Source organism: Dipodomys merriami, unplaced genomic scaffold (assembly GCF_024711535.1).
Source record: "Dipodomys merriami isolate MVZ:Mamm:240054 unplaced genomic scaffold, mDipMer1.0.p SCAF_5, whole genome shotgun sequence".
NCBI lineage: Eukaryota > Metazoa > Chordata > Mammalia > Rodentia > Heteromyidae > Dipodomys > Dipodomys merriami.
The window spans coordinates 15,789,426-15,809,094 of NW_027206068.1; the positions used below are offsets into that span (position 1 = coordinate 15,789,426).

General features: G+C 36.7%; 1 protein-coding gene across 4 annotated transcripts in view; it reads left to right on the top strand.

Annotated features, from left to right (window-relative positions):
- The window catches only part of Tmem196 (transmembrane protein 196), a 50,197-nt gene extending 37,805 nt beyond the window's left edge, over window positions 1-12,392 (top strand). For 2 of the 4 annotated variants that reach the window (XM_069997241.1, XM_069997242.1), the window contains exons 2-5: window positions 2,315-2,371; window positions 7,154-7,408; window positions 8,595-8,668; window positions 11,334-12,392. In XM_069997241.1, coding sequence (XP_069853342.1) covers window positions 2,315-2,371; window positions 7,154-7,408; window positions 8,595-8,668; window positions 11,334-11,340 — 393 coding nt within the window. In that variant the 3' untranslated portion in view covers window positions 11,341-12,392. The remainder of the gene's footprint in view (window positions 1-2,314; window positions 2,372-7,153; window positions 7,409-8,594; window positions 8,669-11,333) is intronic. The other 2 variants (XM_069997243.1, XM_069997244.1) reach the window with 1 other exon arrangement.
- The last annotated feature ends 7,277 nt before the right edge of the window (window positions 12,393-19,669 follow it).

The window sequence follows — 19,669 nt, forward strand, 5'->3', positions numbered from 1 at the left end:
TCTCCCTTGTTTTTTTCACTTTCCCTACCCTCCCTCTCTTCCCTCCCCAAGTTGTAACATTCATTTCCAACATACTGTCTTGTATGAATCGCTGTTGCATTGGTTTACTCTTTGGCCCTTGTTATTCCCTTTCTCTTCCCCAAAATAGGTAAGTGGCCCTGAAATCTTATTCCTTAGCTCCTTTCAAGTCAATTGATAAAATAAGAAATAGCACTTTTTGTCTCCCCTCAAACAGGTGGCTGGGATGGAAATCTTTGCTTATGTTCCTGTAGTTCTTTGAATTTTACTGCAAATAAATATTGATGATATTTATAGACAGGTCTAAAGAACACAAAACTATACTGCATTCATAATATCTCAAGAATGAATTCTGTGTGAATGGACTTTCAGGTTGAATAATGTTAGACACAGAAAGGTAAGGAGAAGGACATGTTTCAGTTTTTATCTGAATCTTGGAGCATTAAGTACATAATTAGAAGCAAGTACATATATATGTGTGTGTGTGTGTGTGTGTGTGTGTGTGTGTGTGTGTGTGTGTGTGTGTGTGTAATAACTTTGAAGTTTATGAGGTGGAATCAATAGAAAAGACTCTACAAGAAGTCAAAGATGGCTGAGCATCGGTGGCTCATGCCTGTAATCCTAGCTACTCAGGAGGTTGAGAACTGAGGATCATGGTTCAAAGCCAGCCTGGGCAGGAAACTCCATAAGACTCTTATCTCCAATAAACTACCAGAAAACCAGAAGTGGTGCTGTGGCTCAAGTGGTAGAGCACTCGCCTTGAGCTGAAGAGCTCAGGGACAGCGCCCAGGCCCAGAATTCAAGCCCCATGACTGACAGAAAAAAAGAAAAAGATTTTTATACTTCTGTAACAGAGGGTGCTGAGAAAACAGTCACTCAGAAATGGCTTCATAGGACATTTTAAGTATTTGCAAGTTTTCAAGTTTCATAAGGCTGTGGGTTTCTATCTTTTCATGATTTTATTCTACCCAAATTATTTTGGCACATGTACTTTCATAAACTGTTGTCTTTCCTGTTACCTTTATGTGTTAGAGAAGGTGAACAGATATAGCCAATTTTACTGACTGAATAAATGATCTTGATTCTTTCCTCACTAATTTTACAGGTCATCCAGATTCTCATACCTCCTTGTGTGCCCTGTTTTTTTGTACCATTGCCTAGCCTACAATCATCTTGTTCTCTTTTATTGAATTTTTTTGTTTTGCTTTTTCATTTTTATTGTAAAGATGGTTTACAGAGAGGTTACAGTTTACTTAAGTCAGGCATTGAGTACATTTCTTTTTAACAGTGTCACCTCTTCCCTCATTTTCTCCCAGTTTTCATTTTGCTGTCCTATAAGGAAAATTATGTTACACAAGGTTTTTATACTCATTATTTTTCAGCAAATTTTATTGTTGCTTCTCATATGCAAATCATTTCAGATAAACTATAAAATATTTGGTATATTTAAAAAATATATCTAGTCCTGAAACACTTAGTTGAAGCCAGTTATATTATTAGTTCCTATTTGAGATAGCAAATTTTTTAAAGTCAAATGGAAGTGAGTTTTCATATATATATAATTTATATTTTTTTATTTATACAATTTTTTATTTATACAATTAGGCAAAGCCAGTTATATGTGCAAATTTAGAGTCAAGTGGCCTTATATGTTTCTATGCAAATTTAACTAGTTATTTTATGATAATCAAAATGTCTATATCATTGGTAGATAATGTGATGTAACTGCTTTCGCAAAACAGTTAAGTCATGAATTTTCTGGTTTACATGAAACCATGTGACATTAATAAGTTCCTCTCTTTGGATTTTTTGACATATATCCGCAAGAGTCCTTTCTGGTAGAATGAAGTTGCCATTTCCATTTGAGAGATACGAATATGTACCTGTAGAAACATCTCATATTTAATGTCCTATGTGTTTATTTGGTGCTAGATTATTTAGCTTTAGCAGGATGGGAGAAGAAGAAAGTGAAAGAAAACTAGAATGGACAAAGTTCTAATGTCCTTTATGTCATAATTTTGCCTAATGTTAAATTAGGCAAAACTGATTTAAATTTTGGTTAAATCCCACAATTACATTTAGTGACATTGCAAACATTTTTTTCATAAAGTATGTGTGCACTTTCAGCTCTTACACTTTTAGAATGAGGTATTTTCCTTTCCCAGTTTTGATGGTAATGTAAAAACATTTGGGCTTCCCTGGAGCAAGTGTCATGAATGAATTATAGTAGGCCAGGTTCTAAGAGTTCTCTTACCTTTAAATAAAAAAAAAAATTGTCTTCTTTTTTCCTTTGCAGTTTCTTCTTTGTGGTGTATGTGGAATATTGTGCGCCAAAAAAAAATCAGGACTTGTCGTAAGTTTTTCCTTCTTGTAAGTTTTTGCCATTTTTGTGTTGTGCATTGAAGTGTTGGAAATATAAGAGTTCAAAAGCAAACTTGATGACTACCAAGTACTCTTGCACAGAAAGTTACTAATTTAGAATAAAAGAGAGACTGGAATATCCTGGGTTTTTTGTTTCAAATAGAACTAGTATTAAAGTCTATGACAAAACAGCAACATAAAAAATCCCTTTGAGATGCTCTTTAAATACATGAAAATGCTAACTTGAATTTCTGCTGTGGATGAAAGTCTCCCTGATTTTCTACTAAAACTCTCCCAGGCAATCACCTGAACTCTTCAGTGAAGTGAAGGTAAAGTCTGAGTCAATGGGAAACTTAGCTGGGTTAAATAAAAAACTGGCCTTAAGGATTACTGGCTTTCTTTGACTGAAGCTAATTTTGCAAAGCACCAAGACTGCAGTGTTGCTATGGTTATATATTTAATTCTTGGAGATTTATTTTGCTTCATTTTATTATTGTGAGTGCACACATAACTGCATTCAGATGTTTTCTGTGTTAGGGAGCATGCACCTGTTCACTGCGGCATTGGCCAGAGGAAACCCGTGCGTGGCAGAGTGCCCTTCCATGACATTTTATGAGTTTGCAAAGAAGTAAAAAAAAACATGGCTTATTTTATTGAGTCCTGGAGGAAAGATCATAAACCTTTACAAACTGGTAAAATCCATGCTACACAAGGCCTCCAGGAAGTAACTTTTGACATTAAAAAGGAAAAGGGTGGTTAAGGGAGAACCCTGCTATAGGAGCCAGGCCAAGAACAAGGAGGACTGCAGTTATTTCCACTTTACTCCTTTCTTTAATCATGCTATTTTCCCCTCATGGTACTAGGGATTGAACCCTGTCTTTTTCCTTAGTAAGCAGCTACTCTACCACTTAAATCAAACCCCTTCCCCCAAATATTGGAGGATATGTTTAGATGGTATCTATGATTCTATCATTCTCTGGACGTGGCCTTCACTCTTTCTACATTTTTCCTCTACCAAAATTCCTTATGGATGTCTATTTAAAGATGGTAGGAAGGAAGGAAGGAAGGAAGGAAGGAAGGAAGGAAGGAAGGAAGGAAGGAAGGAAGGAAAGAAGGGAGGGAAAGGAAAGGAAAGGGTAGGAAAAGAAAGGAAAGGGTAGGGAAGGAAAGAGAAGGGAGGAATGGAGGGAGGGGGAAGGAAGAAAAAATAAAAGAAGAAGCAAAGAATCAAAGAAAGGAAGGAAGGAAGTATAATAATGTTTCTGTTCTGTTTTTCTAATTCTCTTCTAAATTTTTAGCACCTGAAGATTTTAGAAATTATAGATGGATGTGAGTTATGTCTATCTGTACAAGGGTACAGCATCTTCTATACTTTTCCATTAACAGAAAGGATCCCATTGATGGCATTAAGCCTCAAGCAATCTATAGTCTCCAATCAGTCTAGAACTAGAACCTTCTGCCAGGTGGAATTCAATAATTGTATATGGTTATGAACTTGCATACAAAATTTAATGTCTAATTCTTAGGTGAATTAAGAACATATGTTAATGAAGTACCATGCTTTTAAAGAATTAATGAGAATAGCACTGTACAGATGTGGGTTTTCTCGTGAGGTTAAATTAAGACTAACAGTAATTCATTATTTGAAGGCTAGAATATAATGTTTCTTCATATTTTCTGAGAATGTGTAAACTATTAAATGTATACTCAAGAAACAGAATACTAGCTGTCAGTTATATTCATAATTGGTCAATTTTACTTTAAATTGTGAGTTATGAGCTGCGATTTGAGGGAATGATTTGGTAGCCAATTTTCAGCATTTTACTTAATCTAATGAAAAATAGATTTTACTTCTCCATCAATGGTTTTCAGCCCTGATGGAAGTACTCAGACAGATACAATTAAGTAATGGGGGAATAAGTTGGAGAAATTAAACCAACTACCATATCACTACCTTTCTTCCTTGTGCTATTTCATTTATCCATAGAAATATTCCTGTGGTTCTTTCACTCATACATCCATTTACATAGGAACTCTATGCACTGAGTTGAGATGCATATTGCCAATAAAGCCTCTAAACACTGATTAGGCCAAGTTCCTTTTTCCCAGCCATTTAGCGCTCTCTCTCTCTCTCTCTCTCTCTCTCTCTCTCTCTCTCTCTCTCTCTCTCTCTCTCTCTCTCTCTCTCTCTCTCTCTCTTTCTCTCTGTCTCTCTCTCTGTCTCTCTCTCTTCTCTCTCTTTTTCTCTCTCTCTCTCTCTATTTACAAGGTCATATTGACTCTTTGTCTCTTTGCTTTCGCAAGATCATAATACCCTCAAGGGAAATCATTATAAATTATTTGCTTTTCTGCAATGTCAGCAGCTGCCTCATTAGGGCTAGCAGATGCTAAATAAGCACTTGCTAAACTCAACTGTAAATAACAAATAATACCTTATAACATACAGGTGAATGCTAAAGTGAGTTATAAAGCTGTCTTCCCTGGATAACTGTAGTAAAGGAATTAATATATGAAGGCTAGGAAGCCTTTCAGTAAAGGTTGAGACTTGCATTTTGCAAGAGTCCAAGGAAAATGGAAAATTGTTTCCAAGGAACTAAAAATATCCTTGAGGGGCACAGGGGGTGGGGAGGAGTGGGGAGAACAGGGTACATTAATATACAAGGAAGGTTAGGAGTAGAGGTGAAGTGGTAGAGTACTTGCCTAGCATTCATGAGGCCTTGGGTTCCATCCCAAGCAAGCAGGTGTTGGGGATGCATGGGAAGAGGTGATTGCTTACTGTACTTCAGAGAATAGAAATAAGATTGGATAATTAAATTACTATTACCCTGGAAGACTATATGAATGAGTTAAACCTGTTACCCAAAAACAAAATGATTAAAAATTTTAAAATATTCAATTGAGTTTCTCACAGTAAGTGCTTATAGGGCATTTATTATGCAGAAAGCATTGCACTTCATTCTGCACAACTCTGTAAGTACAAACCTTTGCCTTTCCAACAATGAGATCAAAAATCAAAGCTTCAGTACAAACTTATTTTTGGAATACTTATTGTGTATATTTCATTGTGGTACCACAGAACGTTACAAAAGATTTGTAAGATAGAAGGCCAGCTTAGAAGATAGATATTGAAATAAACACTTAGGGAACAGGAGAAAGGATTTAACTAAATTTCCTGAGTTTGAACAACAGGAACTTATAAATATTCAAAAATAGGTAAAACTAGTGACAATTCAATGAGAAGATATTTAGATACTTGGGAAGGATTGACAGGGCAAACTGGATTTAGGTCAGAAAATCCCTAAAGATCAATGTTACCTGATCACTATTCCTTTTTTCAAAATATGTATTAGTATCTCTCTCAGAGGAGCACTAAGAAAGCTGACATATTTGTTATAGTTCCTAGCATAGGAGCATACAATAGTTCTTAAATAAATATTTTAATCTGAATCTAGCTAAAAGATGTGTTTACTTCAGAGTTCAGAAGATATCCTTGACTTCAACTTCTTTATTTTCCTTTGTATTCTGGGGGGCAGAGGCGTTCATTTGGATTGAATTAAGGAACTTGCCCTTTCAAGGCGAGCATGCTACTACTTAAGCCACACCTCCAGCCTTGATTGCTTTCATTTACTTTGTAGATAGGATCTTCCTGTGTTTGCCACAAATTAACCTCCAACAGTTATCTTCTTACCTCTACTTCCCCATCCCACCCCATCCCCCCATTCCACCCCGCCCCCCCCCAGAAGGGACTGCAGTTGGACCTTTATTCCCCTTTTTTTGGGAGTAGGGGGGGTGAGGGTCTGGTCGTGGGGTCTGAACTCTGGGCCTGGGTGCTGTCTCTCAGCTCTTCAGCTCAAGGTTAGAGCTCTACCACTTGAGCCACAGTGCCACTTCTGGCTTTTTTCTTTTTGCTAATGGGGTGCTTTTGAGGAATCGAACCCAGGGCCTCAGACATGCAAGGCAAGCGCTCTACCACTGAGCCACCTTCCCAGCCCCTCCTGCTTGTTTTTGAAGTGATATCTTGCTATCTTCTTTCTCTAGGCTAGCCTCTAGCTATGATCACCTTGCTTTTGTCTTCCCAGTAGTTGTGATTACAGAAATGAGCCACTATACCAGCTTCAATTTCCAAAACACTGCCTCCCCCTTCTTACCTCTTTGAAACACCAAGAACACCTTCTCTCTGTCTCTCTGTCTCTCTCTGTCTCTCTGTCTCTGTCTCTCTGTGTCTCTGTCTCTCTCTGTCTCTGTGTCTCTGTGTCTCTGTGTCTCTGTGTCTCTGTCTCTGTCTGTCTGTCTGTCTGTCTGTCTGTCTGTCTGTCTGTCTGTCTGTCTGTCTGTCTCTCTCTCTCTCTCTCTCTCTCTCTCTCTCTCTCTCTCTCTCTCTCTCTCTCTGTGTATGCTGGTCCTAGAGCTTGAACTTAAGGCCTGGATGCTGTCACTGAACGTTTTTGTTTTTGTTTTGCTTAAAGCTGTAACTCTACTACTTGAGCCAGAGCTCCATTTCTGGCTTTATTTTAATTTTTTGGTAGTTAATTGGAGATAAGAGTCTTATGGACTGTCTTGCCTGGGTTGATTTTTAACTGGAGTCTTCACATCTCAGCCTCCAGAGTATCTAGGTTAACAAGAGAGAGCTCCAGGCGCCCAGCACCTTCTGTGTTTTGTGGCTTAGCAATCTTTGACATGTGGCAGCACTGGGGCATTGGGTTCTGGGTGTTTTTTTTGTTTTTTTTTTTTTTTACCATCCCTACATTAATGCCCCCTTTCTTTTCCTTACTAGATGATCCTCTTTTCAGCCTGTTGTATCTGTGGACTCATTGGAGGCATCCTCAATTTTCAGTTCCTTCGGGCAGTCACAAAGAAGACCTCATCCCTGTACCCTCTGCATCTGGCCTCCATGTCTCTGGCATGCATTGGAATTGGGGGCTGCACGCTGTCTTCCTGGCTCACGTGCCGCCTAGCCAGCTATGAACAGAGAAGGATGTTCTCAGAGCGGGAGCACTCCCTGCATCATTCTCATGAGATGGCCGAGAAAGTGAGTTTTGTGCCTTTGCCTCCGCTGCTGTCCCGAGATGAAGACTGCAGTCTAGGTGAAGCAGCTTACAAGCTTAGATGAAAATTTGGAGGGGCAAGATTGTATAAGGTTGGCCCTATTGGGATAAGAAAAGCATTTTCAATTATTTTGCGTGGGTTTTTCTTTTTCCTCAGCCATTTATAGTTACACCTATTTTCAACAGAGATTCGTCTCCTCTCTGTCTATTCAAAACCACATTTCCTAAAATAGCATTTCATAAAATATTGACTACCTTATAAATATGGATTCTGATGTATTAGACCGAGACAAAACTCACAAACCAAATACAGTCTCCATTCAGTATCATGCCAGCTTTAGAAATCACATGAATTCCTGTAGCTAGCTCATCCCTATGTCTGTAAGGAGATGCATTTGATTATGTAAATCAGATCTTCGGGTACAAAAGGGGCTCTTTTATAAGGCTACAGAAAGTCTTGTCTATCAGTGCAGATATTACAATTCCTATAAACCTTCACTGAAGTCTCATCTAGACACATGCACATTTGTATACCTTCACTGAAGTCTCATCTAGACACATGCACAATTGTATAGCTTCGCCTGTATTTTACACAATGGTCCTTGCATAATTATTTCAGGCAAAAAGTTAAAATAATTGTACATGGCATGAGAGCTATGTGTATTTCCACTACATTTTGTTGTGCATTTCTTAGTTCAATGTCTGCTAGTGGAGCTATTAAAGAAACTGGATTGCACTGTAAAATGAACTCACTGATGACCAAATTACATTTTGTTGAATATGATGGAAGTGAAATTGTACCGCCACTGAGTAAAATAAATAGTAACAAGAGGTACTACTCTTTCTTTTATTTTGAAATCTAAAAAATATGTAGTTTATATGCGGTTGCTTTGTTTATAATCTATAGAAGAGAGGAGAATTTCTAAAATTATCCCAAGAGAGCAATTTTAAACAGATCTATAAGTATTTTTAAACAGATCTATGCATGTTCTTCCAAAAAATAATTAATTATGTAAATACCTAGCTGATAAGAGGTAGGTCATAAAAATACATGATCATTCTATATTTGATTACTGGCTGTTTGTGCTCTATTTATAATACTAGTATGGTTTAAGTTTTTGTCTGTAAGTTTGTGCAATATTTATTGTATACTTGTTATATTTACATCAGAGATTGAGGGCTATTGAAATAACCGACTTGCCCAGCTGCCCGGTGGTGCCCCCGACACCAGAGTTACCTACAAGGTACGCTGACTCCCAGGGAGTTATCCTGTTGTGATGTTGCTGTACAAAGCACTACCTCCTTTAGGAAGCCATGACACCAGCACATCGGTCTAGACTGATGTTGTCATGTCGCTCCTCAAAGTATCTCTTTCCTAAAGACTACTTTGAAGAGTTGACATAAGCCTTCATGGCAGAGTCTTGCAGCTTGAAAGCTGGTTGAGTATTTAAAATATTCAGCCTGCCTATAAGCATCCAAACAAAAATCTGCTTGGATGATTCATAATTCCTCTTATTTTTGTCTCCCCTACATTCTAATTCTGTTGAAAAATCATTATTCATAGACCAGAGTTTTACTTTGAATAATAGATGAGTCTGGATAAAAACAAACAATGTATCTCTATCATGCCACAATTGTGTGAACACATAGCCAATGTTTTACACGAATCTAGTAAACAAACAAACAAAAATCTGGCCGGGCACTGGTGGCTCACACCTGTAATCCTAGCTACTCAGGAGGCTGAGATCTGAGGATCACAGTTGAAAACCAGCCCGGGCAGGAAAGTCCATGAGACCCTTATCTCCAATTTACCATCTGAAAACTGGAAGTAGCGCTGTGGCTCAAGTGGTAGAGATTTTACCTTGAGCTGAAGAGCTCAGGGATAGTGTCCAGGCCCAGAGTGCAAGCCCCACGACCAACAACAACAACAAAAAGCTGCATAGAATGTTTCTTCCAGTCAAATCATCTGAGATGACAGATTTTTAATTTCCATATTTCCAACTGCTGAAAAAATTGTTGATGAGTTTGGTTTATTTGAATCATAAAGTTGGAAATACAGTAAGTCATGTAGTTACCATGGTCCATTCACTAGACATTTGTCCAGAGTGCAAAGCCACGATTAGACCAGCCCAAATTAAGAGGACACTCTTTTTGTTTAGCAGGACGTGCCTATTTGCAAATAAACCAGTATGAACTATCCATTTGAAAACTAATTTCCACTGTTATATCCTATGAGTAATTTTGCTGTCCATGTTGGGATAAATTTAGTTAAGAAAATTTAATTAAGAAAATTCTTGGAATGTAGTGCTGGTGGCTTATGCCTATGATTGTACCTGTTCTGGAGCTGAGACTAATACATTTTTGTTCTAAGCCAGTCCAAGTAGAATAGTCCACAAAACTTTGTTTCCAGTTATCTAGGAAGATACTGGACTAAAGGCTTGGTTCAAGTGACAGCCCTGAACAAGGAAGCTGAAGAAAAGTACAAGGTTCTAAGTTCAAGCCCCAGTACCAGCACAAAGAAAGTTCTCTGTTTTGTTTTGTTTTGTTTTTGTAATTTTAAGTCCAGTTTTCTTTAAATCCTGTAGGAAAATACATACACCTTAATCTTTTAAGGCAAAATTTCTTACAGGAAGGAAAATAACTTGTTTATTTCTGTATCCATTCAGAAATTTTCCTGGTAGTAGTATGAATAACAAAAGATGTTTGTGTAAATATCATTGATGATTATTTGAGGGGAATGATCTCTGATTATCTTCCCATCAGTTTCCTAGCAACAAATTTACCAATCCAATAATTCCAGTCTATTTTCAGACATATTTTCAGCCTGAGCATCTCCAAATCTAAACAACATAAAAACAGCTGGGAATGAGACAATTGAGAAAACAACTTCTGCTTGAAACACATTTTGATTTTTTTAAATTTTAACTGCTCTTTTGCAAATAGGCTTGTTCGAGTGTGGAATGATGCTGTCAATCTATTGTTAGATAATTTTGCTGTCATAGTTATATGGTGTACTAAATATGATAAATATGAATGGGCCTCATATCTCATCACCTTTTATTGCCTAAAGGAAGACTAATATTTCATAAATGATGAGTTCAAAGCTTCTAATTTTTATTAATGGTTTTTTATAATTGCAAATGGGATTTAAATGTTATTCTTTTCCTATTTATTGTTATTGCCTTCTCATGTACTTTTCTTTGTTAATTTCTTAATAATTATTCCCTTGAAAACATACAATGAGCTTTCACTGATTTTGTTCCATTTTACTATATAATAGTGCTATTAAAAACTAGTAACAAGAGCTTTCCAGCTGGGCATCCCAGTGCATACATGTAATCCTAATGCCCAGGAGGCTAAGACAGAGGATCTAGAAATTGGAACTAGCCTGGGATATGCAGTGAGATCCTGTCTCAAACACAGTCTTTCCTGTTGTGATTTTCTAATGATGCATAATTACAAATAAGCATTGATCCCTTTGTGAGTTCTAGTCCAAAGGCTAGATGTTTCTCTGCTACTTGTAGAATGTGTTAGCATATTTATGACATGTTCCCCAGAAGCTGAACATTGGGAAAACTTGGGCACTTAATCACTTTATTTCTAGTTAACTTCCTCCAAAATAGAGTTGAGTGAATAAAAGGCAAAATCAGGAGTGTGAAGAGAGAATGAACTGATTTTGTGAGTAGAAGATTTCAGTCCAAAAGACTGTTACTTTCAGCATGATCATATGCTATAGTAAGATGACATGAAATTCTGTTTCCTCAAATACATCAATAGTATCAGTTCATGAGATTCCTCTCAGCACCCAAAAAAGGTTTCTCCATGCTTGTAACTTCAGTTTTGCTAACCTAATAAATAAATCCATGCCTTACTCTCCATTTTAGTTAACTCATATTATTTTCCTAACAGGAAATGACAGACAACATGAGCAATGGAAGACCACAGCTGATATTTAATGGAAGACTATAAGAATGCTTTGTAAAGAATCGAAAGTGTTTTAAGGTGTTTCATGAAGCAAACAGATCTACCAAAGGATCAGGAGATAAAATTTTAAAAAATTCTTGCATTTACTTTTATCTCTCCTGAGCATCCACTGAAATTACTTTTCCTGGATTTTGCCTCTCTTATTCTCCAGCTTTTTCTCTGGAGAAACAAACTTTCCAGAAATGCTCTAGTTTAGACATTTCAACAGAGATGCAGTGTTCCTATGAAGATGTTTCAGGAAACCATAATAATAATAAACCAATGTGAGATTCACATTCTACAAACATTATTTGACTAGCATGAGTATTATATTTGTAATTCCATATTTCATATGAGTAATTGAAAAATAGAGATATCAAGAAATAACAATACTTTATTGATGTCTTTGTTTTGAAAGACAGATGGCTTCAAGAACGCCACAATTTCAAAAAAACCTCAACAATGCCTTGTTATAATAACATTGTACTTATTTTCAATTTGTGAATGAAATATATTTCATAATTTATTTGTATATGGCAAAATCATAAAACATAAAAAGGGATTTTTTAGAGAGAAGATTAATCTGTTGATATTTTTGCATTTTTGCACAAGAGTGAAAACTTGTAAGTGAGCTCCATGTATAGATTAAACATGTTTTTATCATACTGTGTAGCTTGATCTGCATGTTCATTAATGATCCTGAGAATAAAGTTGTTGTGTATATGTATATATAACTGTACATAGAGAAAATGTATATAGCATATATTTGTAGCTACATGAATGTAGTTAGTAATAGAAAGGAAACTATGGTAAGGATATTCCAATATGTATAGGAAGGAGTTTACTCAAGGCTTTTTTCTGCCCACAAAAACAACATGTTTAATCTCTACTAAACATGTCCATTTTTCTTCTTTTTATTATATCTGTCATTTGTAAATATTCTTGCTGATATTTATGGAACTGAGTAATTAGAATAATGCAATATAAACATAGATCCATTTTTGTTATCTCAGTATACTTATAATGTTTATGTAATTATTATTAAGATTAATTTGTAAACATAACTTCTAATCATATATTTCCATATCTATAAATGAAAACCCTCATGATTATACATGATATGTGTGTGTTTCAAACACCTGTCAATCCAATTAAATTATACAAAATGACAGATGATTTAATCATCAAATGAAGTTACAATTAGCTCTGCTATTATTTAGATGTTTGCTTTTCTTTTGGCAATTAAAAGGAGGTAATATAAACATTTGTATCCAAAATAATTTGAAAGAATGATCTGTAAAGCAAAATAAAAAGATAAACTGACATTCAGAGGGCTAAATTCAATTTTTTTCTTCCATAATGGAATGTTACAATAATAAACAATAGTCTGTAGATGCAAGACAATAGCATGATATTTAAAAATATTTATGAGAATATAATCTCTTGCAACAGACAAATGTATCTAATATTTTTAAATCAACAACTCCCACAGTGTTATATATATTTTATTACTCCCCAAACCTAATCAATTTTCAAATTATTTTAATGAGTTGTTTACTGAACTCCAGGTAAGTTAAAATCTTTAATATCCAACCTGAAAACATGTTATAATTTATACACATGATTATGAACTTCAGTTGTGCTAAAAATAACCATCAATGAAGTTAATCTGAAGCTTCTTAGCTTTATAGCAATATGATTATGATTTAATGTATTAAAACTGGCTTCTTAAACAATTCTGGCTGAAGTGAACTAACTTCAGGATAGAGTTTTAAAGTCTCCCAACTCATTTGCATAATTTTACCATCTAATAAGTGCAACCTCAAATAGCAAATGAGCATTATCACCATTTGTTTCTTGCCACAAGCAGGAGGGACATTTCCCAGAAAAACTATAAAGTGCAGATTTTTTTGTGTGTCCAAGGTTCTACTGCATTTATGCAAGTTAAGTCAATTTTGTATTACAGACTAAAACACTAATTGTCAGCTGCATTTCTCTACAGACATGTTTGTACAATAAAGAAATACCACTAAGATATGCCTTTTGAATGGATAAAACTCACACATTAATTTACACAAATAGGCACAACTCTGCCTTGACATAGTTAAAAAGAGAAACAATCTCATCACAATTATCCTTATAGTCCTCAGTGTATTCTCATCATATATAGATATATACTTAAATGCAATTAGTTCAGCACAGTGTTTTCTGGGATTGGCCAGCGTGATTTTTGTGGTAGTGGAGGAGAGGGGGGACATCCTTGAGATAATTGGGGGAAGGTAAGAAAACATTCAAGTAGCTGAAACCTTATTTATCACAACACACTGATTATAAACTAGGAATTTTAAAGTGACTACAATATAGTTTTAGTAAGACACTTCCCTTGAGGAAAAGAAATGAGACACCATATTTTAAATATATATATATATATATATATATATATATATATATATATATATATAATTGGTGTGCAGGTGTGTTTAGAGACTCGCAAACAAAGAGTTATGCTTATAGTAAGCTGAAAAATGAACTTTCTGGGAAATTTTCAAACCTATTTGTGTGTGTTGTGTATATATATATATATTTATAATATATATGCACACTATGGTTTGAACTAGAACGTGGTATGATGACACTATTGATGTCTATGTAATAAAATGGTGTGCTTTCAAACTACATATTGTATTGGCTTTCTTTTCATAATACAAAAAATGTTTTCCCCTAATAACTGTATAAATAAATGTGGGATCTGAGATTGGCAGGGGACAGACTGCTGTGAATGAGGAGAAAGAGAGTCATGGCTGGAAGACATGAAAGTGGGAAAGGTTATTATTTGAACATATTCAAATGCAGAAAGGGGGTGAGTGATGATACAGAACAAAATGAGGGCAGTAACATAGTGAATTCCCTGAGGTGCCAGGAGGAAATAGACACAGATCATTGAGCCAGAATTAACACTAGGTAGGATTGAAACTGCAAATCTCACAAATGAAACAATACTTAAGAGTCTTCCAATGGCTTGCTTGGGTTTATCAAATTGGTTGCTGTCAACATTTGGGATGGATACTGACCCATGTGAAACCTGTCCTATGAGTTTAATGTCATTTAACATTTTGTTCTTACCTACTAGAAGGACATTTCACGGTTCAGTTCACCAAAAATAACCTTATAAATTTATGTCTTTGCCTTTAATAAAGAAATATTACTTTCTTTAGAAACACTGAGAAACCTTCAATATGATCCAGAGCAGCCAATAGTAATGCGGCCCAAAGTGTAGAACTGAATTACTTAAGATCATAAAGACACTGTTCTAAGGTATAATGGTTTAGATCTTAAATGTTCTCCCCAAAAGTGCATGAGCTGATTGGTTCCCAGAGGAAGGTGGGAGTGACAGGACCTGGGTCATGGGTGGTATGACCTTGGTAGAAATATTAGGACTCCTATCCCTCCCTTTTACTCTTCCTTCCTTCATTTCTCCCTTCTTTCTTCTTTCTTCCTCTCTTCCTTTCTCTATCCATCCCTCCTTTCCTTCTTTCTTTCTTATTTAATGCCTCCCTCCCTTCCTCCCTTCTTCCCTCCCTTCTCTCTTCCTCTCTCTCTCCCTCCCTCCCTTCCTTGCTTGCTTGCTTGCTTCCTTCCTTCCTTCCTTCCCCTGTTGCTCTTTCTCTGTACATCCCTCTCTGTCCCAGCCCCCCACCAAACCTTCTCTCACTGCCTTTGGCCATCATGAGGTGAGCAGCTTCCTCCACACATGCTTGTCTTCATGACTTTCTATCTTACTATAGGCCCAAATAATCAGGGCCAGCTGACAATGTACTGAAATCTTTGAAACTGTAACCTAAATTGGTTACCTCAGGTACTTTGTGACAAGGATAAAAAGCTAACTAACACATAAGATCTCCAAACCTCAACTAAAATGAGAAGGTTAAATATAAATTAATTTTTAAGTAATTTTTCAATGCCTCCATCAAACTAATCACATTCTAAAGGCTAAAATACTCACATATGGACAACAGTTTTAGAACATTTTAGAAAGTGCCATTAGACAGCATTGGTCAAAAGCACACAGAAGAAATGTTCTCTTGCTTTCTTTTGCTCAGTCCTTGTAGAAGTCCTTCTACAATCAAGTCTTCATTATGAGCTAGGCACCTGTGGCTCAAACCTGTAATCCAAGCTATTCAGTAGGTTAAGATCTGAGAATTATGGTTCAGAGATCACCTGGGTAGAAAAGCACATGAGAAACTCATCTCTAATTAACAAGCAAATAAAAACTCAGACGGTAGGCATGGCTCAGATGGTAGAGTACCAGCTGTTAGTGAAAAATCTGAGCAAAGCAAATGGCCCACATTTTAAATAGTGGTATTAACACTAGATAGGAAGGGAAGATAAGAAGGAAGGAGGGAAGGAAGGAAGAAAGGAAGGGAGGAAGGAAGGGAGGAATGAAAGAAGGGAGGAGGGAGGGAGGGAGGAGAGAGGGAGACACAGAGAGAGGGAGGGAGGGAAGAAAAATTGATAGATGCAGAGACCAGAGGAAGATAGCAGAGGAGAAGTTGGAGGCTAAACAAACAGTTTTAGTGTTCCAGTGAACAGTCCTAGGCTAGAGAATCACACCAACCGTGCCATCACAGTACAGAGAGTTTGGCCAGAGAGGAAAAATCCAGGCAGCTTGGTCAAGGAGACAGATCTGAGCATTTGCCAGTAGCCACGGCAAGTCCGGAACAAAGGCACTACACACAGCATGCGAGTGGATTCTACTCACTATCAGCAAGAACTTACAAGTAGTAGTCTGCTGATCGCAGACCCCAGGACAGCCCAGAAACCAAGAGTCTGGCATGAGTAAAACCCTGACATCCTCCCTCCTTCTCACAGAGCCGATGTGGGAAGGCAGCTCCTCTCCCACCACCGGAGATCTCCATCTTTGATACTGACAAAGGCCAGCAGAGCAGCTAGTTCCAACCCAGGCCTTGGAAGAATACTATTGGAGACATTTGCAGGTCACAGGAACCTGACCTGACCTGCCAGGCTTTACCCAGTGGAAAGTCACCCTGCCCAGGCAGAGAAAACTCTGCCCCCAGAGGAGTGACTTTCTTCACTGGGTAAACAGAGCCAGAGGCTGCCTCTCCCTATGGCAGCCTAGACAAACAATTGAAACTCAGTAAACATAAACCCTGAGAATCGCTCCAGACTGGGCTCTGTGAGTGTCTCAGGAGCTAGCCTCTCAGGGAAAAGCTACTGTTTGCTGAAAGGCCTCAACTCTACCCAAATTCTAGCCTCATCACAGCATCTCCAAACTAGAGGAAACAGCCATCTCCCTCTTTTGTGATACTCAAAGCACTGAACTAGCCTGGGAGGAGGATCACAAAGTCCTGGCTAAGGCAGAGCTGTCTGCATGTTCAAAAAACTGACTTAAGAAACCAATTAAGCCACAGGAAAACCAAACACCACAAGCAGACAGAGACTCCACCATGAGACTGGTTATGGACACAGGGGAGATACAAGATCTTCCTCTCTCCCACCCCCCCAAAAATAAATCTTTTTTTCTACCTATTTTTATTATTATTTTAATCGTTTTCTATTAATTTTTTATTATTTTTTAGGAATGTATGTATGTGTGTATGTCCTTTTTAAAAAAAATCTCTTTTGAACTTTTGGTCCTTTTTTTTTCTTTTTCTTTTTCTTTTTTTTTCTTTTTCTTTTTTGCTTTCTTTTTTGCATGACTTGATTGCTTTTCTGCTCATCCCCAGTTATATACTCATCGTTGAATATTAGACCTTATCCCTCATTGTGTATACACTTAATCCAGAAACTTATTACTCAATTCACAACCTCTTAGGATTAACTTCTTTAATAGTAATATTATTTCTTTATACCTATATAACTTTCAATTATTCCAATTTTAAGAATTTATATTTTTTATTTTTTCATTTTTCATTTTTATTTTTCCCCTCCTCTCATCCTATCACTTTCTTCTCTCAATATCATTTCTTTATAGTTACATAATTTTTAAGTGTTTCTTTTTTTAATTTAAATTTTTGTTTTTCCATTTTTCTTCTTCTTTTTTTAAAATCTCTTCTATCATTCTGTCTTATCCATTTCCCTCTCTGAGATTAGGAGTTGGTTAAATTCACTCTCCTTTTACCTCTCCACAACCTTCTAATCCTATTTTTCCCCATAATTCTCTGTAAACCTGAAAATTTCTGGTTTGCTGAATCCCTCTGAGATGTTCTTAGCCCATTAATCCATAATTGTTTGATGTTGAATAGATTGTATCTGTTGAACTAGATTGTATCTGCAACCATTTTGACTGTGCAACTGCAGGACTCTGGTTGATACTTGCCTTAATATAGTGTTCTAACATAAAATTGGTGTTATTTTCATACCAAATGGGCAGAACAAGCCAGAGAAACACAAGAAAAATGACAAGTCCTGGTATCTCAGCTCCACTCAGGATAATCAGGTGACAGAACAGTTAATGAATAATCCAGAGGAGAGTTCCCAAAAAGCTCTATAAACACTACTGGTAAACATGGTAAATGAAAACATTAAAAACCTGATAGGGAGTGAGACAGGCAAACCAAAGATTAATACAGGAATTGTATGAGCAGGCTGAGAACAATCAGAGATAGACAAGCATTGCATGGGCAGGCTAAGGACAGTCAAAGGGAAATACAGGAATTGAGTAAGCAGGCTGAGAACAGTCAAAGAGAAAGACAGGAATTGCATGAGCGGGATGAGAATAGACAAAGATCAATAGAGGCATTCATGGAATCCATAAACAAACAATTGAAAGAATCCAGGGAGACCACAAAGGGAATGCTGTAATGGAACCCATCAGAAGGAAAGGGAGTCCAAGGAAACCATAACTAATCAACTGATTTGAGAGTAAACACTGAAACCAAATTAAGGAAGTAAAGAAGTTCATACAAGATCTAAAACAAAGCTCCAACAAAGAATTTGAAGCCATCAAAGCTGACCAATTAGAAGGAAAAGAAATAAAAAACAAAGCAGAAAGTCTTGACAGTAGGTTAGACCATGAAGAAGATAGAATCTCAGGGGTTGAAGAAAAGCCTAGATATTATAGAGAAAGAACATACAACTATCCAAGACAAATCCAAGAAATATGATAGATCTATTCAACATTTGGAAGACACCATCAGAAGGCCTACTCTGAGAATAATGGGTATAGAGGAGCACCTAGAGACAGAAGGTAACAGTCTAGGAAAATTATTTAACAGGATCCTAGCAGAGAACTTCCCAAACATGCAAAAAGATAGGCCTATTCAGATACAAGAAATGTTTAGAACCCCAAATAGGGAACGAGAACAGGACAGACCACCTTCACATTATAATCCACACAGGATGAGTTCAGACCAAGGAAAGGATCCTTAAAGCTGTCAAGGAGAAAAGATCAATCACCTATAAAGGGAAACCAATTAGAATAAACTCAGATTTCTCAGCAGAGACAAAGCAAGAAGAGCCTGGAATGATGTACGCCACACCATAAAGACAAACAACTATCAACCAAGAATACTGTACCCAGGTGAACTTTCCTTCATAACAGAAGGTCAAATGAAAACCTTTGATAGCAAAGAAAAACTGAAACAATATATCTCCACCAAACCAGCCCTACAAAAATTACTTAAAGATGTACTCCTACACATAGAAAACCAACAAGACAACAATAAAGGCCAAGAAACCTCGCCCAAACTGAGAATCCAAGAACCTTCCATCTGTTGTCTTCAAGAGTTATACCTTGTCCATAAAAACAAACATATTCTGAAAGTGAAAGGCTGGAATAAAATCTACCAAGCAAATGGCCCCCCATAAACAGGCAGGAGTTGCAATGCTAATATCAGATAAAATAGACTTCAAATTAAAATTAGTGAGAAGAGATGAAGAAGGTCACTACATAATAATTAAGGGATCTCTCCTTCAGGAAGATATTACAATTCTAAATATCTACTCGCCAAACAACGGAGCACCCAAATTCATCCAAGAAACACTACTGTCCCTCAAATCTCACATAGATCCAAAGACAATAATTGTTGAGGACTTTAACACACCACTATCCGCACTAGATAGATTAACTCGGCAAAAACTCAACAGAGAAACCACAGATCTAAACACTGCATAGATCAACTAGATTTAACAGACATCTACTGAATATTTCACCCAGCATTAGAATACATGTTTTTCTCAGTAGCACATAGAACATTTTCCAAAATAGACCACATTTTAGGTCACAAAGCAAACTTTCACAAAGTCAGAAACATTGAAGTTAT